The 20,301-nt window shown below is 47.1% G+C and overlaps 1 protein-coding gene across 5 annotated transcripts in view; it reads left to right on the forward strand.

Moving 5' to 3' along the window:
* Nucleotides 1-20,301, forward strand: part of tanc2a (tetratricopeptide repeat, ankyrin repeat and coiled-coil containing 2a) — a 23,990-nt gene continuing 3,689 nt past the window's right edge. Inside the window, exons 1-28 of one of the 5 annotated variants that reach the window (XM_076142811.1) lie at nucleotides 1-284; nucleotides 5,026-5,173; nucleotides 5,324-5,428; nucleotides 10,526-10,665; nucleotides 10,750-10,903; nucleotides 11,079-11,405; nucleotides 12,716-12,841; nucleotides 12,924-13,190; nucleotides 13,407-13,543; nucleotides 13,767-13,998; nucleotides 14,098-14,270; nucleotides 14,425-14,505; nucleotides 14,588-14,788; nucleotides 15,066-15,200; nucleotides 15,279-15,475; nucleotides 15,570-15,678; nucleotides 15,785-15,907; nucleotides 15,994-16,131; nucleotides 16,253-16,351; nucleotides 16,998-17,189; nucleotides 17,318-17,411; nucleotides 17,968-18,101; nucleotides 18,386-18,509; nucleotides 18,672-18,847; nucleotides 19,183-19,315; nucleotides 19,470-19,561; nucleotides 19,662-19,796; nucleotides 20,167-20,267. In XM_076142811.1, coding sequence (XP_075998926.1) covers nucleotides 5,113-5,173; nucleotides 5,324-5,428; nucleotides 10,526-10,665; nucleotides 10,750-10,903; nucleotides 11,079-11,405; nucleotides 12,716-12,841; nucleotides 12,924-13,190; nucleotides 13,407-13,543; nucleotides 13,767-13,998; nucleotides 14,098-14,270; nucleotides 14,425-14,505; nucleotides 14,588-14,788; nucleotides 15,066-15,200; nucleotides 15,279-15,475; nucleotides 15,570-15,678; nucleotides 15,785-15,907; nucleotides 15,994-16,131; nucleotides 16,253-16,351; nucleotides 16,998-17,189; nucleotides 17,318-17,411; nucleotides 17,968-18,101; nucleotides 18,386-18,509; nucleotides 18,672-18,847; nucleotides 19,183-19,315; nucleotides 19,470-19,561; nucleotides 19,662-19,796; nucleotides 20,167-20,267 — 3,986 coding nt within the window. In that variant the 5' untranslated portion in view covers nucleotides 1-284; nucleotides 5,026-5,112. Of the gene's footprint in view, nucleotides 285-3,610; nucleotides 3,684-5,025; nucleotides 5,174-5,323; nucleotides 5,429-7,806; nucleotides 9,096-10,525; nucleotides 10,666-10,749; nucleotides 10,904-11,078; nucleotides 11,406-11,442; nucleotides 11,718-12,715; nucleotides 12,842-12,923; nucleotides 13,191-13,406; nucleotides 13,544-13,766; nucleotides 13,999-14,097; nucleotides 14,271-14,424; nucleotides 14,506-14,587; nucleotides 14,789-15,065; nucleotides 15,201-15,278; nucleotides 15,476-15,569; nucleotides 15,679-15,784; nucleotides 15,908-15,993; nucleotides 16,132-16,252; nucleotides 16,352-16,997; nucleotides 17,190-17,317; nucleotides 17,412-17,967; nucleotides 18,102-18,385; nucleotides 18,510-18,671; nucleotides 18,848-19,182; nucleotides 19,316-19,469; nucleotides 19,562-19,661; nucleotides 19,797-20,166; nucleotides 20,268-20,301 lie in introns of those variants that run through there. The other 4 variants (XM_076142812.1, XM_076142809.1, XM_076142810.1 and 1 more) reach the window with 4 other exon arrangements.

The following is a 20,301-nucleotide window of genomic DNA, read 5'->3' on the forward strand; positions in this document are numbered from 1 at the left end:
GGCTCGTGCCACCGGATCTCTCGGACGACAGCTCGTGCTCACCGGACGGAGGAGAATAATGGCGATAATAACGCCATCCGACGGCCGATGAGGAATTACCAATACCCGGTATGGATGAGCAGTTGGGAAGCATCACGCACAACAACCGTGCTCGCTTGTACCGGGAATTTACCGGAGAAAACACGCCGAGGGCTCTACATTAACCCGACCGTAAACGACTCACCTACCGTCTGTCGGGCTGATGTCCTGTCGTTGCCGGTGATTTGAAAGAAAGGACGCGCGAGGTACGGAGCCTATTTTCCGTGCGTGTGTGTGTGTGTGTGAGTGTGTGAGTGTAAGGGAGAGAGTAAGGGAGAGGGGGGAAAGAAGATAAATTAACACCGTGGTGAGTGTGGTTGTGCGTGCCTGCGTGTGGGTGTGTGCGTGTGTGTGGGTGTGTGCGTGTGTATGCGTGCGTGCGTGAGCGTTTAGTCTACCTCCCATGTCACAGTAGCTGTAGTGTATTTAACACTCATACGCTAATACTACAATAATGATCATTGCATCACATTAAATTATTATTACTATTGTTTGCACTAGTAGTAGCAGCACGTGTAATAGTAGATTTATCTGCTGCATTTAAAAATACACCTTTAAAATGTTCTTTTTATATTGTAGCCCACTGGTGAGTCAAGCAAATGTATTCACAGAGTAACAAGTACAAGGAATTTCTTAGCAGTCCAGGTGTCAACATAATACACAAAAGTACAGGAAAGGTTTGCATACTGTAAACACAACACAATACAATCAATGAGTCAAATGATGAGTTGATGTAAAATGGTTACAGACCGTAGAACCACAGTATACATCATTCTGGTCCTGAACACATCACCGAGTACCGTAGAAACTTGACTGTCAATGATCCCCTAAACTCTCCATGAAACATCACCATGGCGATACATCTTACTGATTCTGTAGATAAGGCATGAAGATGATGTTGTTTTGGTTTTATGATTGTACTGCTACGCATCTCGCTGTGCTGTCAATGTGTGTGTGTGTGTGTGTGTGTGTGTGTGTGAGGGAGAGAAGGGTCTTAGTTTTCCCGCCCTCTCCCAGTTTGGTTTCTACCCCTTTTTTTTGCCAGGTTTCTGCCAGGTTCTATTCCTATTGGTCATGCTGGAGGGCTGACGGTTGTTTTGGCAGGAAACAGAAAGCCTTTGTGTGGAAATGAGGGGATTATCTGTGTCTGCTATTAATCTATATCATTCTGCTGGCTCTGTGTGTGTGTGTGTGTGTGTGTGTGTGTGTGTGTGTCTATCTATCTAGACTCTCAAAGATGGTCATAAATAAGTATGGGACACTTCACTGGAGCAAATATGGATTTTGTGCCTTGCTCAAGGGCAGCCAGGCAACTCCCCCTTTGTCAGGCTGTCGCAGATTATTTTCAGTCGTGGATTCTTTCTCCGATCGTTTTTTGTGCTACAAGTCGCCAGCTGGACTCTGTCCCCCAGACGGCAGGCGGTGCAGATGGGCATAATCCGGCGTTAATCTGTCTATCCCTGTAGTTTAGGGTCTGGTCTTAACTCCGCTCTGATTAAAATCCCTCCCACCCCATCCCTCATGATCATAATTAGATCACTCACTCTTCGCCAGCGCTGCTAATTAAAATGAATTCACAACATAACGATATTCAGTTCAATGTGAAAGTATTGCAAGAAACATTATGAATTATATAAACGTGTTCATTTAGGATATGAAGTGATTTAGGATTCACGGTTTTTTTGAACGTTAAATCATTTTGCACACTACATGAAAATAGCAGATAGATGCAATCCATACTGTATAAATACTGCCCATATCAGTGTGAGTGTACAATATGTGTGTGTGTGTGTGTGAGCGCTGCCTATCACACTGACTTCCTGTGGGCAGACAGTGTCTCTACGGGCAGTGAATCATTTAATGCCTGGGTTGTGTTTCCCGATGCGGCCTTCACATGAAATGGATACTCTTAGTATTTGCCCTCACTGCAATTAAAGGAAAGAATTAAATTAAGCTGCATGCGTACACGTGATCAAGAGGAGTGTATGGGATGTGTTGCACGCGACTCTTTCGCGATTTAGAGACGTGTGAGGAAGTGTCCAGTCCCAGTAGGTTGCAGGGCGTTATAGAAGAAGTCAACAATGGCAGAAAAAGCATTAGAAAGGGAGGAAATTGTGAATCTCTTCTCTAAAGTTTCCATTCCTGTGTAGAATTTCCACCTGGAATTCTCTCAGATAGTTTTTCAATTATGACCACAGCAGATTTTCGCCACGCGCGGAGAGGAATGCGTTCAGGATTCCATGGGAGAGGGACGTCCTCAATGTTGTAATTCTTCATATGGCCACTTGGGGGCCACTTTTAATGGCTTATAAAGGGAATGAAGTGAGTTGATGGAGGAGCAAAAGGTTGGACTTTGCCCTTCCGCTTGTTCGTTTACAGGAACTTTCTGTGAGTTCTCACACATGCGCACACTCTCTCGCTCTCTCTCTCACACACACACACACACACACACACACACACACACTTACTTCCTGTACATGGATGAGCACAGGGAAGGTCTACAGGGAAGATTACAGGAAATTAGAAATTGGAGGAAGAGAGAGAAGAGAGATAGGATTTGTGTCCAGTGTGTGTGTGCTCACCAAGGAGAAGTCAAAGTTGAATGATGAAGCTCAACATGCATTTCCTCAATCAAGCAACCCGTCACATGAGTAAGGATCAATACTGGGAACGCTGTGTCCCCCTTTTGTGCCTGTCCTTCTCTGTATACACGAGGGGATAACGGTGCACACTTTCACTTTCTTTCTTCTTTACGGTGGAGCATGGTGACAGAGAGAGCACCCCGCCTCATCACAGCTGATCGTCACATGTCGTGGCGCGTCAAAGCAACGTTCATGAACGGATCGAACGAATTTACACCACTTGTCGGATTCGATCCCCGCCTCTTTAACAGGCCTCGGGGCATCTGATGCTCCTGGAGGATGTTGAAGGAGAAAAGGATGTCTGCTCTGCCCACACACACACACACACACACACACAGACATGAAGAGAGACCGTGGGATCATTTGAAGTGAATTTGCATGTTGTTTACATTCAGGTCAGCAGCTGCACCCTGAGCTCCAGTCAAATCCAGTAAAGCCTCTTTGTTCCACTCGCGCCCAAACCTCATATCAGCCACGCAACTCCTCGCCATTTACGGTAAACAAGGTTGTGTCAACGGCAGCAAAGCTCACACAAATGAGTAAACACGATCAAGATGCTAAATACACTTTACTGACTCTTTGTGAGCAGGATGGACAGGTGCGAAGACGCTTCGTGATGATGTTTAACCCCTCGCAGGACAAACGCTTACGACAAGTCTGTGTCATAAATCCAGTCTCGCTGAAGCTCAAACGCAGGGGTGTGGAAGATAGCGATTTTTTACTCTGTGGTGTCAAGAAGGGTAGAATGCTCATCTTTGCGGCTAACATCTCATGGCTCATGGGTCTGCCCTTTTTGTCTGCCGGCCCAAATGGTGTAAAGCTGTAAATGTGACTTCAGTAGGCGTTCAGATGTGTTTGCATAGAGTGAGAAGATCGTGACATGTCAGCGTCAGAGGCGTGTTCTCCAGGGTTATTTGCTGGGGGTTCACTATTTGGCTTGGCACAGACTTCACAGCCTCACAGGTGACTTTGTTCTCCTTACCTTGTTTGTATGTCTTATGTGTGTTTATAGTGCTTTTATTATGTTTACATTGTCTTTATTCATTCATTTGCCATGAATTTGTCACTTTCAAGTTTGTTGCCTTTTTGATTTTTGATCTGCCTGCCTGCCTGCCTGCCTGCCTGCCTGCCTGTCTGTCTGTCTGTCTGTCTGTCTGCCTGCCTGTCTGTCTGTCTGTCTGTCTGTCTGTCTGTCTGTCTGTCTGTCTGTCTCTCTGTCTGTCTGTCTGCCTGTCTGTCTGTCTGTATTCTGTCTGCCTGAGAAGAGAGACAGAGAGACAGAGAGACAGAGAGACAGAGGCAGAGACAAGCAGACAGTCTTGCTCTGTTTTCCGTCTAATTAGTCTAGACTGACTTCATAGAAAGCCGACCTTTGTTTTTTCTAGACACACACCATCAGTTGTGTGTGTGTGTGTGTGCGTGCATGCATGGTTGTAGACTGAATCCCAGGCCTTGTCTGTCATTGAGCACACTGAAACACATTACACACACTCCCACACACAGTCTGCTAAGCTGTTAGCTTCATTGCTGTGTGCTCCGTGCTTTCTGTGCTGAATTCTTACGCTGAGATGAAGAGTCCCTCTCTCTGTTTGTGTGTCCCTCACTCTCTCTCTCTCTGTCTGTGTGTGTGTGTCTCTCTCTCTCTCTCTCTCTCTCTCTCTCTCTCTCTCTCTCTCTCTCTCTCTCTTTCTCTCTCTGTGTGTGTGTGTGTGTGTGCTCGTGCGGGCTGTCGTGTCTCTTCAGTTTGACTTCTCATCAGGTCATGAATGACACACAGGTTATGTGGCTGTGTTTACACACAGCTTACGGGAAGGGGAGGTGCAAGAGAGCTGTGTTGTGAGCTGTGTAAACATGTCCCTGTATGAAGTGATACACACACACACACACACACATACATGCAGTCTATTCAAAATCAAATTCATATAATTTTCATAAAAATTAAAGGTCTATACAAAGCAGCACAGGATAACAGTTATAGTTGTGTGAGTGTATATGTGTGTGTGTGTGTGTGTTATTGATGTTGTAGGTGTGTGTGTGTTCCTATTTTAAATGAGTGTGTGCTGTAATCCTGATCCAGAAATGCAGTTGAATTGTCTGTGAATCAACCACACACACAGTGACACACTCTCACATTCCCACTCTGCAGTGTGACTTTTGAACACCACCAACTTGCTGGCTTGTAAGATGGTTGCTAAGCAACCATCCGCTTTTGCTCCGCAACCATTAATTAGAATATTTATTAGGCTATAATTTCAATCCCCTAACTGCCTGTGTGTGTATCTGTTCTCTCTTGTTCTCTCTGCAGGTGTGTCTTTACGGGGTACTTACAGAAAGTGTGTGTGTATGCGTGTGATGTTTGTGTTGGTGAATGAATGTGCTGTTGTGAGGAATCATGTTCCGGAATAGTCTGAAGATGCTGCTCGGAGGCAAGAACCGCAAGAACCACAACAATGGTCAGTACTCAGAGTGTGTGTGTTTGCGTGCGTGCCTCTGTGTGTTTGTGTTTGCTTGCGTGCCTGTGTGTGTGTGTGTGTGTGTGGTGAGAGGATTTTTATTGTGTGTTTTCAGTGAGATGCTTTGAGAGGTTTTCTCTCTATGAACAGGTGGCATTGAGTCAGAGGGGTCAGAGGTCAGCATGATGGAGGGATTCACTCGTTCACTCCCCTCTTCCCCCCTTCTCAACCTTCGACTGACCAAGAGAATGCCTGGTAGGTTTATTTGTCTGCCTCTCTGTCTCTTCTCTTTTCCTGTCTTCTAATTGAGCGTTCTGTTTTGTTTTCCTGCTGTTTTAGTAAGGGCTTTCAAAAAGACAGTAAACACACACAAGTACACACGTAGAAGCTACGAGTTTGCATCATGGTCCATGACTGTAGGCAGAACCTGATCAGAACCATGTGTTGCTCTTTCAGCTGCGGTTTTGCGTGAAAGCAAGTCTCTTCTTCTCCTGTTGAATTGTTTGTTGCATTACGGTCATCTTCTGGATGGCTGTAACATGTTGACAATAAGCACTAAGGGCGCCAGGTTAGATTATTGCAGCATGTATTTGTATGACGTTCCTGCCCACGCGTGTCACGGAGGCCGGGGCGTGGCTCTCTGCCCCACCCCCGCCTGGCTGTGAGTGGGGCTCGAGGCACAGGGGGGCGTCCCAAATTAGAGAGAAAAAAATCAAGCAAATTACACCATCACACAGCAAAAAGGTGAGAAAGCAAAGAAATTCTGTCTCTCTAACACACACACACACACACACACACATACACACACACACACACACACACACACAGCTGTGTCCTGTTACAGTGTCTGACAACAGAAAGGAGGGGGGGGGTTGTTCCCCTTGACCCTTTATTTGATTGTCCCTGTGTGCCTCAATGGAGAGAAAACCGACAACCTGGCAACGTCACGTCACCTCTCCTCTCCTGTCCTCTCCTCTCTTCTTCTCTGTTTCTTTCCCTTCCTTTCATCTCCTCCTCCTCTTCTCCTCTTTCTCTGCCTCTCTGCCTCAGGGTTGACTTGACACACTTGTCTTAAACATTACCATCTGGTCTCTCTCTCTCTCTCTCTCTCTCTCTCTCTCTCTCTCTCTCTCTCTCTCTCTCTCTCTCTCTCTTCCTAACTCTCTGGAATAGAAACTTAATCATGAACCCAGAAAACCTTAAGTCACCAGCAAAGACCACCTCATTTTTGCTCTCTCTCTCTCTCTCTCTCTCTTTCTCTCTCTCTCTCTCTCTCTCTCTCTCTCTCGTCTCACTGAATGACAGCTGATGTCTGGGTCAGCCATCTGGAAAACTCTCTTGTCCCTCTGGTTCCATCTCCACTCTTTCATTAAGTTGTTCTCTTCCCTTCATCTGGTAACCTAAAACCGTTCGCCGTGAAGAAGTGACCGATATTTTCAGTCCCTCCTTGTTATTTGTTGTTTTTGCAAGGGAGTGAGAACCGTCCAAACGCGCAGCATGGCTTCGTTCTACTGAGCTCGGTGTTCTGAAGGAGTGAAGAAATCCTCTTCTCATTCCACACAATAACACCAAATGTTAAAACTCGAGAAAGAGGTACACCTATGATCACCAGCCGCTCAGACACGTGTGGGTTTCCCGTTGTGTTGCCTGAAGTGACCGTGACCATAACCTTGGAAAAAATCAAATCACATCGCTTGAGCCTTTGCCATAAATCTGTGTAAGCGACAATGGCTGAGTACAGCTGTGACAAATCAGCTTGAACCCCATCGAAACCTGCGATCAGCAATGAGTCGTGGTTAGCTAGCATTCTGCGATTAAGTTTAGTTTTTGTTTTTATTCTTGTGTTCTGTGGGCTGGGTGGGGAGTCGAGCCTCTGACTGTTTTCTCTCTTTATTTTCTTGGACTGCTGGATTGCAATCTTTGTCTTAGCGCTTGTTTGTGGTCAGCTTTTGGACACTTGTCCCTGGAAAACCAAACTTTTCTTCTCTCCTGAGACATTCTTCAGTCTTTGTCAGAAGGAGCAAACGTCCCTCCACGCCTCTCTCTCTCTGCTCCACATGTAACAGATGTAACTCTCTCTCTCTCCCTCTCTCGTTCTGTCTCACTCACCATCTCTTTCTCTCTCTCGTCCCCCCTCTCTGTCTCTGTCTCTCTCTCTCTCTCTCTCTCTCTCTCTCTCTCTTACTCTTTCTTTCTCTCCCCCTCTTTCTCTCTTTCTCTCTCCCTCTCTCCCCCTGTCTCTCTTTCTCTCCTTCTCTCTGTCTCTTTCCCTGTCTCTCTCCCTCTCTCTGGCTGTCCCTCTTTCTCTCTGTCTCTGTCCCACTTTTTCCCTCTCTCACCTTGTCCCCCTCTCTCTCCCTCTCTCTCTCTCTCTCTCTCTCTCTCTCTCTCTTACTCTTTCTTTCTCTCCCCCTCTTTCTCTCTTTCTCTCTCCCTCTCTCCCCCTGTCTCTCTTTCTCTCCTTCTCTCTGTCTCTTTCCCTGTCTCTCTTCCTCTCTCTGGCTGTCCCTCTTTCTCTCTGTCTCTGTCCCACTTTTTCCCTCTCTCACCTTGTCCCCCTCTCTCTCCCTCTCTCTCTCTCTCTCTCTCTTACTCTTTCTTTCTCTCCCCTCTTTCTCTCTTTCTCTCTCCCTCTCTCCCACTGTCTCTCTTTCTCTCCTTCTCTCTGTCTCTTTCCCTGTCTCTCTCCCTCTCTCTGGCTGTCCCTCTTTCTCTCTGTCTCTGTCCCACTTTTTCCCTCTCTCTCATTGTCCCCCTCTCTCTCTCTCTCTCTCCCTCTCCCTCTCTCTCTCACTCCCTCCTTCACGCGCGCGCACTCTGCCGTGTTTTTCCCTTTTTTTTGGGTTGGAGGAGGGGAGTTTTCATTCGCCGTGCAGTCAAGAGGAGGAAAGGGGGGAGGTCGTGTTTCAGCTCAGACCAGATATGGAGACTCGACTGTTGAAAGAAAAACTCTGAAGAATTGGAAACTTTGCCTGTTATGCTGGCGAACCGAAGAGGCCGGCGTTTTAAAAGATGGTTTACTCCACGTCCACGTCGTCCTTCACTCGCCACACTCTTCCTCTCCGTCTTAGGAAACTCTACCTCTGAATGTGAATGATTCAGACTTTGGTGTTTTGGGAAAATCACCACCGGGATCTGATCGTGAGTTTGGCTGTGATTCTAAACATCTTGAAACCTGAATCCATCTGTTGACTCGAGTCTGCCTGGATTGTGGAATCACCGGTGAATTGGCTGAAGTCTTCCGCATTCATTCCACTTGAGAAGAGTTAAAACTGTAGTGCTTGTAGTGTTTTTTAGTTTCATCTGCCTTTCCTTCATCTTTCTCTCCCTCTCTCCTTTGTGTACTTATCTCACTTGGCTCTGGAGGAGGAGGAGCCCAGGACCAAGAAAAGAAGACTGGATAGTGATGTCATCAAAGTTTTTTTGACTGTTGCAAAGAAGATTTCGGAGAGAGGAACAACAACATCAACACAACAGCATTTAAATGAACAAAGTGTTAAAGAACATTGCTGTCATTCATTCATCGTTACTGTTGTTTTCTGAGCCAATAGCAGCCCTTTGAAGTGTTGACTCCACCCACTACTACATGGAAAGACTTTAAACCAATCAGAAATCTGCCAGCAGCTAGCTATGGACTGTACGGCGGCCGTTTTGAAAGCCTGTGCCCGTTCGAGAGTCAAGTGGTGTCGGTATGAGCGATCTGCCGGCCGTCGTCCATGGAGACGGGTGGGAGGCTGCGGTTGTTATGGCGATGTCGCACCAACAATCGTCGTTAACCATGCCTACTCGCTCCTGAGGCGCTTGCTGTTTTACATCTGCTGTTGTCTCTCGCGGGAAGAGAGCTCTGATCTGTGTCGGGATTGGGTGGAACGTCCCACGGATGGAGCAGAGAGGGGAGGAAGAGGAGGAGGAGAAGAGGAAGGTGAGGATGAAGGACACGCTCTCTCTCTCTCTTTCGCTCCTGCGACTGTCTTATGTACAGGATCAAGGTTTTGGGCGTTCGAGAAGTGTGTGACAGACAAAATATCAAGAAATCCCTTATTTTGACATATGTGCATTGTGGTTTATAGTTTTAGATCTTTAGAACAATGTTTATTATCGTACGTTTGAAGTTCCAAAAGAAAATTATCACTCCCTCACATGGCTAAGCGAGCAAATTGAGAATTGATCGTCACTGAATCCAAAGCATGAACCAATGGCATCCCAGCTGGGGAGGGGCCATCGAAGACGCGGCGACTCCAGGACACGAGCACTTCTGGTCGCCTCAGTGTTTGTCTCTACAATCTTCAGTCTTCGCCATGTCAATCATTGAAGTTAATGTGCGTCAATGCCGGCTGGATAAGTCGTATTTCATCCACAGTGGTATCTGCTGTGGGCGGGAGGGAAGGGAGGGAGGCACTGTTAACTCCAACTCTTCCTAAATTCACCTTAACAGGCCAATGAATACAGCACTCAAGCCAAATTCAGCCAACAACCTTGGTAAAGACCGCACTTGACCGTTGAACCTTGAACACGCGTATTAGTGCGCGTCCTTTAAATATGTTTTCTTTTCACTTACTCCAGCTTAAATCGTGTTGGTTTTGTGGACTGTGTCCACCTGCGAGCGTCCTTGTGACGTTCGAGGGGTCGACAGGTCAAACTCGGAGGATGCAGCAAATTCTCAACTACCGCTTTAAGACAGAAAAGGGGCGGGGTCTTTGCTGTGTGTGTCTCATCTTTCCATTTTGTTTTTCCTCTTCTAAAAACGACTCACGTACCCTGTCATTGACTGACCACTTGCCGCACACACACACACACACACACACACACGGTACATAGTCTTCCTGGAGTTCTTTGTGTTGTGGAATGAAACCATGTTGGTTTCATTTTCTGTGTGTGTATGTGTGTGTGTGTGTGTGTGTGTGGTGATGCTCCTCTAGTATTTAGTGCAAGAGTCAGCAATTTATAGCCTTAATTACAGGCTGTCATAGGAAAAAAAGAATATGAGTTCTTCATGCTGTGGCTTACATTCTTCAGCTGTGTGTGCATGCCTGTGTGTGTGTGTGTGTGTGTGTGTGTGTGTGTGTGTCTGTGGTTGCCTACACTTGGCATATTTGGGTCAAGATAGTGAATATATTAAAATGGAGATCAATCACGTTTTTACACGTGTACAGTAGTACGTGATGTAGTTCTATATTCACACACGCTTCTGATTAGACACATTTACACCTCTTCTTTGTGCTGGGGTTAGTGGGGGGAGGCAGAGCTCTAGGTTACCAGGGCAACAGAGCCTGACCCCCTGCCGTAAACATTCTCCATGAAATGGATCATTGGTAGCCTGGCTCTCTCAACACTCTCTCTCCCTCTGTTCAGGTGAGGAGGAGGAGCTGGGACCGCCCCCCTCAGTGGACGAGGCAGCCGATGCGTTGATGATGCGGCTGGGCTTCCTGCTGGGGGAAAAAGTGGCAGGCGGGGAGGCAGGGGAGCCCTACCACCCTCACGACGAGGGACAGGTACCTACACATGAGCAGGCGAGGGGTTAAAACTAAGAAGCTGTGGCCCAAACATATTTCAGACTGTAGCTTTGCTCTCTCCAGCAGAGGATCTCACCATCCTCCAGTCTGGCCAGCAGCACCGCCTCCCCTTGCTCTACACTGCTGCCTCCTGCAGGTGGGGAGGCCAACAACAACAACCAGGTCTCCGTCACCTCCCCCACCTCCACCTTGGAGAGCAGAGACAGCGGTATAATAGGTGAAATAAAAGCAGCACTTATTATGCTTCACTGGTAAACTTTGCTAACGTTTGTGTAAACTTGGAAATGGTATTTGTGAGCCACACCAGTTGCTGAGTCACTAAGGGAACCAGTGTAAGAAAGTACAATCCTAAAACTGCTGTGATCTTGTGAACGTCTCTCTCTTTTTTTCAGCAACGTTAACGAGCTACTCAGCCGATTCGGCTGGAGAGCGGGAGTGCAACAGCAAGTATCTTGGCGACGGTTACAATGGCAGCAGCCTGAACCTGTGGCAGCAGGGGGGTCGGCCGAAGGTGACCACCTCCTCGTCCTCTTCCTCCTGTGTGGTCGGGGCAGGAAACATAAATGAAGGATTTGTGTATGAGATGGAGGACAGCATGGCCGCCTCCACCTACAGCCTCAACAAGCTCCACCCGGACAGAGGTCATGACTCCGCCCGCTCGTCAGGCTCCACCCACTCCATCCCACTTTACCTCATGCCCCGCCCCAATTCAGTTGCTGGTAAGATGATAAGTGTGTGTGTGTTAGCATGAGTGAGCGAACATGTTATCCCGTCTCCTCCCACACACTCTTTCCTGTTAGGAAGGAAGTAGATGGCCCGCTTCCCTCTCTCTCTCTCTCTCCCTCTCTCTCACACACACACATAAAAACTAAACATAAGCACTTTGGGAGAGGAAGGAAGCAATGTGTGTGACGTCCGTTAAAACATGCACACACACACACACATACACACACAGGGTAGCGGCCCATGCATGGCCGAGGATCTTGCTTGTTTTTTGGGATTGTAATCGAGCAGATTCATTCTAACTGCCGGTGAGTTGTGAGTTTCTTACATTTGTGTCGTCCGTCAACACAAATCGTTGTTTGAAAGGTTTGTTTGCGTTTATTTAGCGTTTCAGTCCGATTGTAGGGCTTCTGAAAATCTCAGCAAATCCTGCCTGTTCTCCACTCGGCGAGATCAGACTTCCTCTAATCCACTCCTGCTTTTCAAACAGAGCCAACAAGTTCAGTAAAATTGTGCTGAGTCTGCGTGATCTTTGAAAATCTAGAATATATCTGTAGTGTATTCACCTATGATTTTTAGTAGTTTGTTTGTACTGGGTCCTCAGCCGGCACGTGTCGGATCGGCGTGCACATTTGTACCAGCATCCTTTCTGTGTGGATGTTTAGCTGTTTATCGCTGCATAACCCGCATCTTCCCATTGTTTGAGGCTTGGACGTCATTTGTCCTGCGCTACTCGTGTGGGAGCTCGCGAGAGTTGCGTGCGGCGGTGAAGTGGCAGAATTTGCCGTGCGGTTAGCGGTGGAGAATGTGACGCACGTGGAGGAGGAACACAACACAGGGTCTCCGTTGTGTTACTTTACCTGTACGCCACAAGACTTAGTAACAAGTAAACTTAACCCATAAGGGAAATATTTAATTTAGCTGCTCATGTATATATATATATGTATATATAAAGGTATATTTAGATATACCTGTACTTAAGTATTGAAAAGTAAAAATTAAACCCATTTACTGTCAAAACTGATTTCTTGAAACTTTACTTTATTTAAGTACAAAGCCTCCCAAAGCATACTTAAGTACTGTCATCTAGTATTTTTACTTTGTGACTTTCCAAAGCAAACGGGGTGAAAACAAAACAACAGGACATCATGACATCATTGCAAAATGACATCAACATGACATCAGCATAGAATCGTGTAAGAGTGAACAGGATTGGTTTCTTTGACGTGCTGGTAGCACTAAAATGGTTCTTATCTCTTGTGTGGTGAACATTTGTTAGAGATATATTATAATCCTCTGTCTCCAGCCACCAGCTCAGCTCACCTGGAGGACCTGGCGCATCGCGATGAGCAGCAGAGACACGCTCCATCACGGACGTCCCTCAGAATGCCCAGACAGAATTCTGTGAATCGAACTCAACAGGAGCACAGAGGTAAATGACCATACGCCTAAACACACTCAAATTTAGAGGTGGCATCCTATTAAACAAAATTTAAATCCTCCTCCTCCTCTAGTTCGCTTTACTCCCTCGCTCAACCTGAAGCCCCTTCTCTTTGAAGTCCCCGGCCTGGCGTCCAACTGGCTCTTCTCCGGCAGGGAGTGGCTTTTCCAGGAGGTGGACGCCTGTCTCCGCAGCAATGACCCAGCGACCAGTCGCGGCGTCGTGATTGTTGGCAACATGGGCTTTGGCAAAACAGCCATCATAGCCCAGCTGGTGGCACTAAGTTGTCATGGGAACCGAATGAGGACGACCGTCACTGGAAACCAGACTGTGCCCAGACGTAAGAGAACCAATATTAGAATATTGGAACGTTAAATTCTTCCTGTTTGTAATGTATGTGTATAATTAAATCACATTGCATTGTTTTGCTGCATAAAACATAAAAATGTACATCAGAGAAGCCGCGAATAGAAAATGTCACTAAAGCAACAAGAAACAGGAAAAGCGACTTGGTGGACCTTTTCTGATGTTCTTCCTCTCCTACCCTAATGCCCAGATGGACATGCTGTGTCTCTCTCCCACGGTTCCCTGGGGAAAGGAGAGAAAGGTGGAGCAGGAGGAGGAGGAAGCTGTCCAGGGACTCCGGAGATGAAGAGGAGACAAGAGGAAGCGCTGAGGAGGCTCGCAGCACAGGTATCATCCTCTTTTAAATCACATTTATAGATGAATTTTCACTGAATTACTGATAAATTCATATATATTGAAAGGAAAATTATAGACAGGACTCCACTTTGCTTTAATTTCTCACCCCACATTAAAGGTTTATCATTTATTTGTCAGAGTTCTGTTGCTGTCCAAACCTTTTCTATAATACACAAACTGTGCAAACTTTGGGTCCATCCATTTGTCTCTCCAGGTGGTTTCCTACCATGTCTGTCAGGCCGACAACTGTCACACCTGCCTGGTCCCCGAGTTCATCCACAACATGGCGGCCATGCTGAGCGAGGCCCCCCAGCTGTCGGCCTACCGGGAGCTGCTGCAGCGCTCGCCACCACTGCAGAGCGTGCTCAGCCTACGCTCGTGCATCCAGGACCCAAACGCTGCCCTCCGCAGAGGAATACTGGAACCGCTGGACGCTCTCCACAAAGGTGCGAGCACATCCTACCTTTCTCTACTGGCTTTTAGAGAATGGATTCTGTTCTGTGGTGTTTCTATTGTTTCATGATTCACTCTGTTTTGCTTTCCAGAGAGGAAGTTGCATGTGGAGGGGGCGGGGTTTATCATACTGATTGACGGTCTGAACGAGGCCGAGTTTCACCGGCCGGACTACGGAGACACGTTGACCTCCTTCCTGTCTAGAAACATCCACAACTTTCCTCCTTGGTTAAAGGTCATCACCACTGTCAGGACCAGTCAGCAGGTGGGCACACACACACACACACACACACACACACACACCTCTATACACACTTATATCCAATTAAAACAACTTTTTAAACAATTTTGATAGCAGCAAAGACTTATATCTCTCCCTCTCTCCCCACCCCCCCCCCCTCTCTCTGTCTCTATACCAGGACATCACTCGTTCGTTACCTTTTCACCACATCTCTCTCGACCAAATCGAAGAGAACAACGCCATAGACCAGGATCTGCAGGTAACCCTACGCACGCCAAATTCATCAAGTACCTCATGAACTCTTCAACGCATCTCTCATCTAATCTGTCTGTCTCTCTCAGGGTTACCTGATGCAGCGCATCCACAGCAGTGTCGAAATCCAGAGCAACGTGTCGCTGAGCAACGGTCGCCTCGACAATACGGCGGTGGCCAAGCTGATTGGCCACCTGAAGAGTTTGAGTAAAGGCTCATACCTGTACCTGAAACTAACCCTGGACCTGATCGAGGGAGGATACCTGGTCCTCAAGAGCTCCAGCTTCAAGGTCAGGAGGGTGGGAAGGATGAATAAAGAATAGAAGAAAAGTGAGGGAAGAAAGAAAAGGGGTTGGGAGAGCTGCAAAGAGAGCGAGAGAGAGAGAGCGAGGGAGAGAGATGAAGAAGTGATTACTCTGATCAGCCTGCTTTCTTAACTAGTTCATCACTCATTTGGTTTGTTTTTGTTGGTAGTAAGATAAGTTGTTGTGCTCACTTACCTGGTTGTTAAAGTTGTAAAGGGAAAATTAAGTTTGTGTGAACGTGTGTGTGTGTGTGTGTTTGAAGGTGGTTCCTGTCAGTCTAGCAGAGGTCTACCTGCTGCAGCTCAACATGCGTTTCCCCACCCAGTCGTCTTTCCAGAGAGTTCTACCTCTGCTCAACGTCACTGTGGCATCGCTGCACCCATTCACCGATCAGCAGGTGTGTATGTGCACACCTGTCTCACAGTCACCTTCAACTCTACACTCACACTCATACTAATACAAACTCCTCCTCCAGCTGTTTGAGGTGGTGAATTCGGGAGCTCTGAAAGGAGGAACGCTACAGTGGGCGGAGTTTGCACAGCGGCTGGAGCAGCTCTCCTCTTTCTTGGTACGGCGGAGCGACGGCAGCCGAATGCTAAGCCACGCCTCCTTCAGGGAATGGTTGGTGTGGAGGGAGGAGGGGCAGGACAACAGGTTCCTCTGTGACCCCAGGTACGTGGACAGGGCGGACCTAAAATGGAAATGTACAGATGAAAGACGTCTAGCTGTTTCACTGAGCTGTCTGTCTGCATGTCTGTCTGTCCAGGAGCGGTCACACTCTCTTGGCCTTCTGGCTCTGCAGACAAGAGGGGAAATTGAACCGGCAACAGACACTTGAGCTGGGGCATCACATCCTGAAGGCTCACATCTACAAGGTACACACAGACGCGCAGATTACTACCGCATGCTTGTAATTCACCCTACTTGCACTTTCTAACCTTTGGTTGTCATGGTGTTGCTATGTGTTTGTTGTATCTTCAGGGTCTGAGTAAGAAGCTTGGGGTTTCCTCCTCAGTGCTCCAGGGGCTGTGGCTGTCGTACAGCACAGAGAGTCTGAACCCTGCTCTTGCATCACTGCGCAACCTCTACACCCCCAACATCAAGGTAAAACACACACACACACATACACTCGTACATACAAACACAGTGTAAAGACGGCGGGTCTTAACTTAACTCCGTTTCCTGTGCAGGTGAGCCGTTTGCTGATTCTGGGCGGAGCTAATGTGGATTACTGTAGCGACGTCCTCAACAACGCGCCCTTGTTGTGTGTCCACGCCCACCTCGGCCACAGCGATGCTGTTGCGCTGCTGCTCGACCACGGAGCTCAGGTACACACACAAGCCATTCAAAACTACAACGCTAACTCACTGCAAAACTTGAATTGAAATACATTTTAATAAATAAGTTAGGTCAATTAGAATCTGTTTCTGTTTTTGAATTTGTTTCCAGGTGGATGCTCAGTCACATGATGGTATAACCGCGATGGGATTCGCTGCAGCGGCCGGACATCTGGAAGTTGTCAATATGCTGAGTCAGCACAGAGCTAAGGTACAATGATAATGACATTACTTCATAATAATAATAATAATACATTTTATTTGTAGAGCACTTTTCATAGTTAAAAACAATCTCAAAGTGCTAATACTCATACTCAGAAGGCTTCTTCAATCCTAATGTTCCTAACTCTAATGTGCACTGAAGCTTAAGTGATTCATTTCTGCTGGAATTAATACTTCATGCCCTGATACGATATAATACTAATTATATGAATATATTAATAAATAGTTATAATAGTAGAAATAGTAATAGAGGGTACTAGAGAGCAAGAGAGAGGAAGGCCTTTTCTTACTCTTCCGCTCATTGATTATGTTGTAGGTATTTTGGAGTTCTATGCGATCTTGCTTTCAATCACACATTTATAAGATATTGATTTGTAATCGATCTGCAGCAGTATCCTTGCCAAATTCTCACAGTAGAGTTTAAAAATTGTCTCCCAGATTCTTCTTTCATAATTCACAGCCTTCTTAACTTACCGATTTATTGAACTGTCCACATTCATATTTGATTCATGGGGAGAGACAGAGAGTGCTCACCTACCTGATCAGTAAATAAAGTCTGTAAAACTCAAGCTCTCTCTCCCCCTCCAATCCCTCTCTCTCTCTGTCTCTTTCCCTGCTCTCCCTCTCTCTCTCAGGCGGGTCATGTGGACAGCTCAGGTCGTTGTGTGTTGGTGCATGCGGCTCAGCGCGGTCGCCTGGAGGCGTTGCGTTTCCTGATGAGGCGTGCTGACTGGAGCTGTACCTCCTGCTGCAGCCAGCGGGGGGTGAGCAGAAACCAGGCAATCCAACAGGCTCTGATTGCAGCAGCTAGCATGGGCCACACAGAGGTAAACACACACACACACACATGATATGTTAATGTGCTGTAACATTTCTTTTGTGGAGTGAGAATGGCCAGATGCATTTTTAAAATGAATTTGCGTGTGTGTGCGCCTGTGTGTGTGTGTGTATGTAGATAGTGTCATACTTGCTGGATCCCCCAGAGGAAGATGAGGAAGAGGAGGAGAGAGCTGAGATCAACATGCCTGACAGTCTGTGGGGAGAGACAGGTACAAACTGTAGTACAGGTACAATAAGTACTACTGCTACTACTCCTGCAGTCTGCTGTATTATACTGTTATAGTAGTAGTATGGTAGTAAGGACAGCAGTACTATAACAAGTGATACGTACTATTAGCAATACAGCAGTGCTGCTACACTGCTGGTATTAATACTGCAGTATCATTGGTGCTACAATTGAACTGAATGAAAACCGGAAAATTGTAGGCTAAAGATTTTTACTTTATTTTTACTACTACTTACCTACTCCAGCTGTACAGGCTGCAGACTGTAGGGATCTGCACAGCACTGACCTCTACTGACGAGAACTGTACATTACACTGCTTAGCACCTGGAAATAGAAGCCAGTTTTGAAAAGTGCTTACTGAAAGTGATAAGATAAAGAGGTATTTCATATAATATATTATTATATCACTCAGATACTACAGCATTATTACAAATACTGTAGTACCACATACAATTAGCACCTAATTATCGGTTCATTAAACGAATTTTCCATCTCTCTCTCTCTCTCTCCCTTCTTCTCTCTCTCCTCTTCTCTCTCAGCTCTGACCGCAGCAGCAGGAAGTGGCAGACTGGCTGTCTGCAAACTGCTGTTGGATCAGGGAGCTGCTCTTGAGCAAGGCAACAAGCAGGGTGCCGCAGCACTCTTCAGTGCTGTGAGACGGGGTCACTGGCAGGTGTGTACGTTGCGCACACGCGGCACACGCACACACACACACACACACACACACACAGGCAGTGCCGGCTCCTCATTAAGTAATAAGCACATAAGCAGCTGATCAGAGCTCATATGGTAGTTCAGTCATTTAAAAACTGATGATGATGTTGATCTGATTGATTTATTTTGTTGGCTGTTGATTCACAGAAAGTAACAGAACTGATGGGAATATACCTGTCTCTCTCAATCTGTCCTTCTTGTTCTCTCTCTGTCTCGTTACCTCTCTCTTTCTCTCTCTGTCAGGTGGTGGAGTTATTGTTGAGTCACGGGTCAGAGGTTAACATGATTGACCAGCAGGGTCGGACAGCTTTGATGACGGCTGCCTCAGAGGGACACGAGACCACTGCACATCTGCTGCTGGAGCAGGGTATACACACAGGCACACGCACACACGCACACACGCACACGCACACACGCACACACGCACACACACACACACACATTGTATATTCATTCCTTCTTCTCTCTGTGTCTCCCTCTCTGTCTCTCCTTCATTCTCTCCATGTCTCTCTCTGTGTGTGTTGTTCAGGAGCCTCTCTCGATCAGGCAGACAGAGAGGGTTTGACCGCACTGAGCTGGGCGTGTCTCAAAGGTCAGCTGCCACTGGTCAGAGCTCTGGTGGAACGAGGAGCCACCACCACTCACGCTGACCGCAGCGGCCGGACGCCTTTAGACCTGGCTGCCTTCTGTGGTGACCCAGAAGTGGTGTGTAACCACATATTGCTGTTTGTTTGTGTGTTTGTCCGTAAGAACCCATTCCACGTTGGTAGCCGTCCGCCTGATTGTGGCGCTGTTATAACCACATATAACATTAGAACCCAAAATCATAGAATCAAAATACCCATTTCCTTTTTGGTGGATGCAACACTTTCATTTTGTCATTATCTTTGGAACCTAACATGGTAGAGTCTCTAGGTTTGTTGGGTTTGAGAACATTTGTGTCCTGAAGTTTTAGTTTATTCTGTCTATTTTGTTTTTGTTGGCGTTCATTCATTCTGTTGAGTTTGTTTAACAGATTTTTGCGTCTGTGATTCTGTCAGGTGCAGTATTTGGTCGACCACGGAGCCTCGGTGGAGCACGTGGACTCCAGCGGGATGCGTCCTCTGGACCGAGCGGTCGGCTGCAGAAACACTTCAGCTGTCATCGCTCTGCTCAAGAAGGGAGCCAAGATAGGTAGAGACGCCAACCAGCAACACCACACAGCTTCACCCTCAGGCTCAACACGGTGTCGTTCTACCAGGAGTTAATCTGGGACGTTAAAATGTTTGTGTGTGTGTGTGTGTGTGTGTGTGTGTGTGCGTGTGTGTGCGTGTGTGCGTGTGCTTAGGACCAGCAACTTGGGCTATGGCAACCTCTAAACCAGACATCTTAATGGTTCTGCTCAGTAAACTGATCCAGGAGGGAGACCGATTATACAAGGTAACACACACCCACCGCCCAGTACATGACACACACACCGTATGCACGTTTAATGATGTGCGTGACATACTTAGATGTGTGTACGTGTGTGCGTATGCAGCAGGGTAAAGTGAGGGAAGCCGCTCACTCGTACCAGTCGGCTCTCCAGAAGTTTCCGTGCGACGAGATGAAGATGTTCACACAGCTGAGAGTGTGTGTGCTGCTCAACCTGTCGCGCTGTCGCCGAAAGATGAGTGTAAGCCTCTCTCTCTCTCTCACACTCACTGAGACACACACTGTTAAGCCAAAACTATCTATCAAAGCAATACTGAACACACGCCAGGCATCACTGCAACATAAAGAACACTAGGGGTCAGCAAACACAAGATTACCTCACACAACTTTAGGCAACCTTGCTCAACTTGTGCGATTACACAAGCCGGTCAAGGTCAGGTAACATTGATGCACAGAAAGAAGGCCCAGGGTTTTATCCTGTGCTGGGTTTAGATTTAGCAACTTCCATGCTTATAGCACCCTAAAATGGTGTCCGTCTGTAAACCCTGGTGTCTCCCGTTGAGTTGCTTGAGAGCGAATTCAAGATTAATAGTGTCTCTCTTTGCTCGCAGGATTTTGTCCTGGCTGAAGAGTTTGCTACCAGGGCGCTCGAGCTGAAAGCCAACTCCTACGAAGCCTTCTACGCTCGTGCGCGCGCTAAACGCAGCAGCAGGTAACCATGGTGACACAAATCCTGATACGAACCC

This window comes from Genypterus blacodes, unplaced genomic scaffold (genome assembly GCF_046128005.1).
Source record: "Genypterus blacodes isolate CSIRO-AG114 ecotype Tasmania unplaced genomic scaffold, CSIRO-AGI_Gbla_v1 ptg000022l_1, whole genome shotgun sequence".
In the NCBI taxonomy this organism is placed as follows: domain Eukaryota; kingdom Metazoa; phylum Chordata; class Actinopteri; order Ophidiiformes; family Ophidiidae; genus Genypterus; species Genypterus blacodes.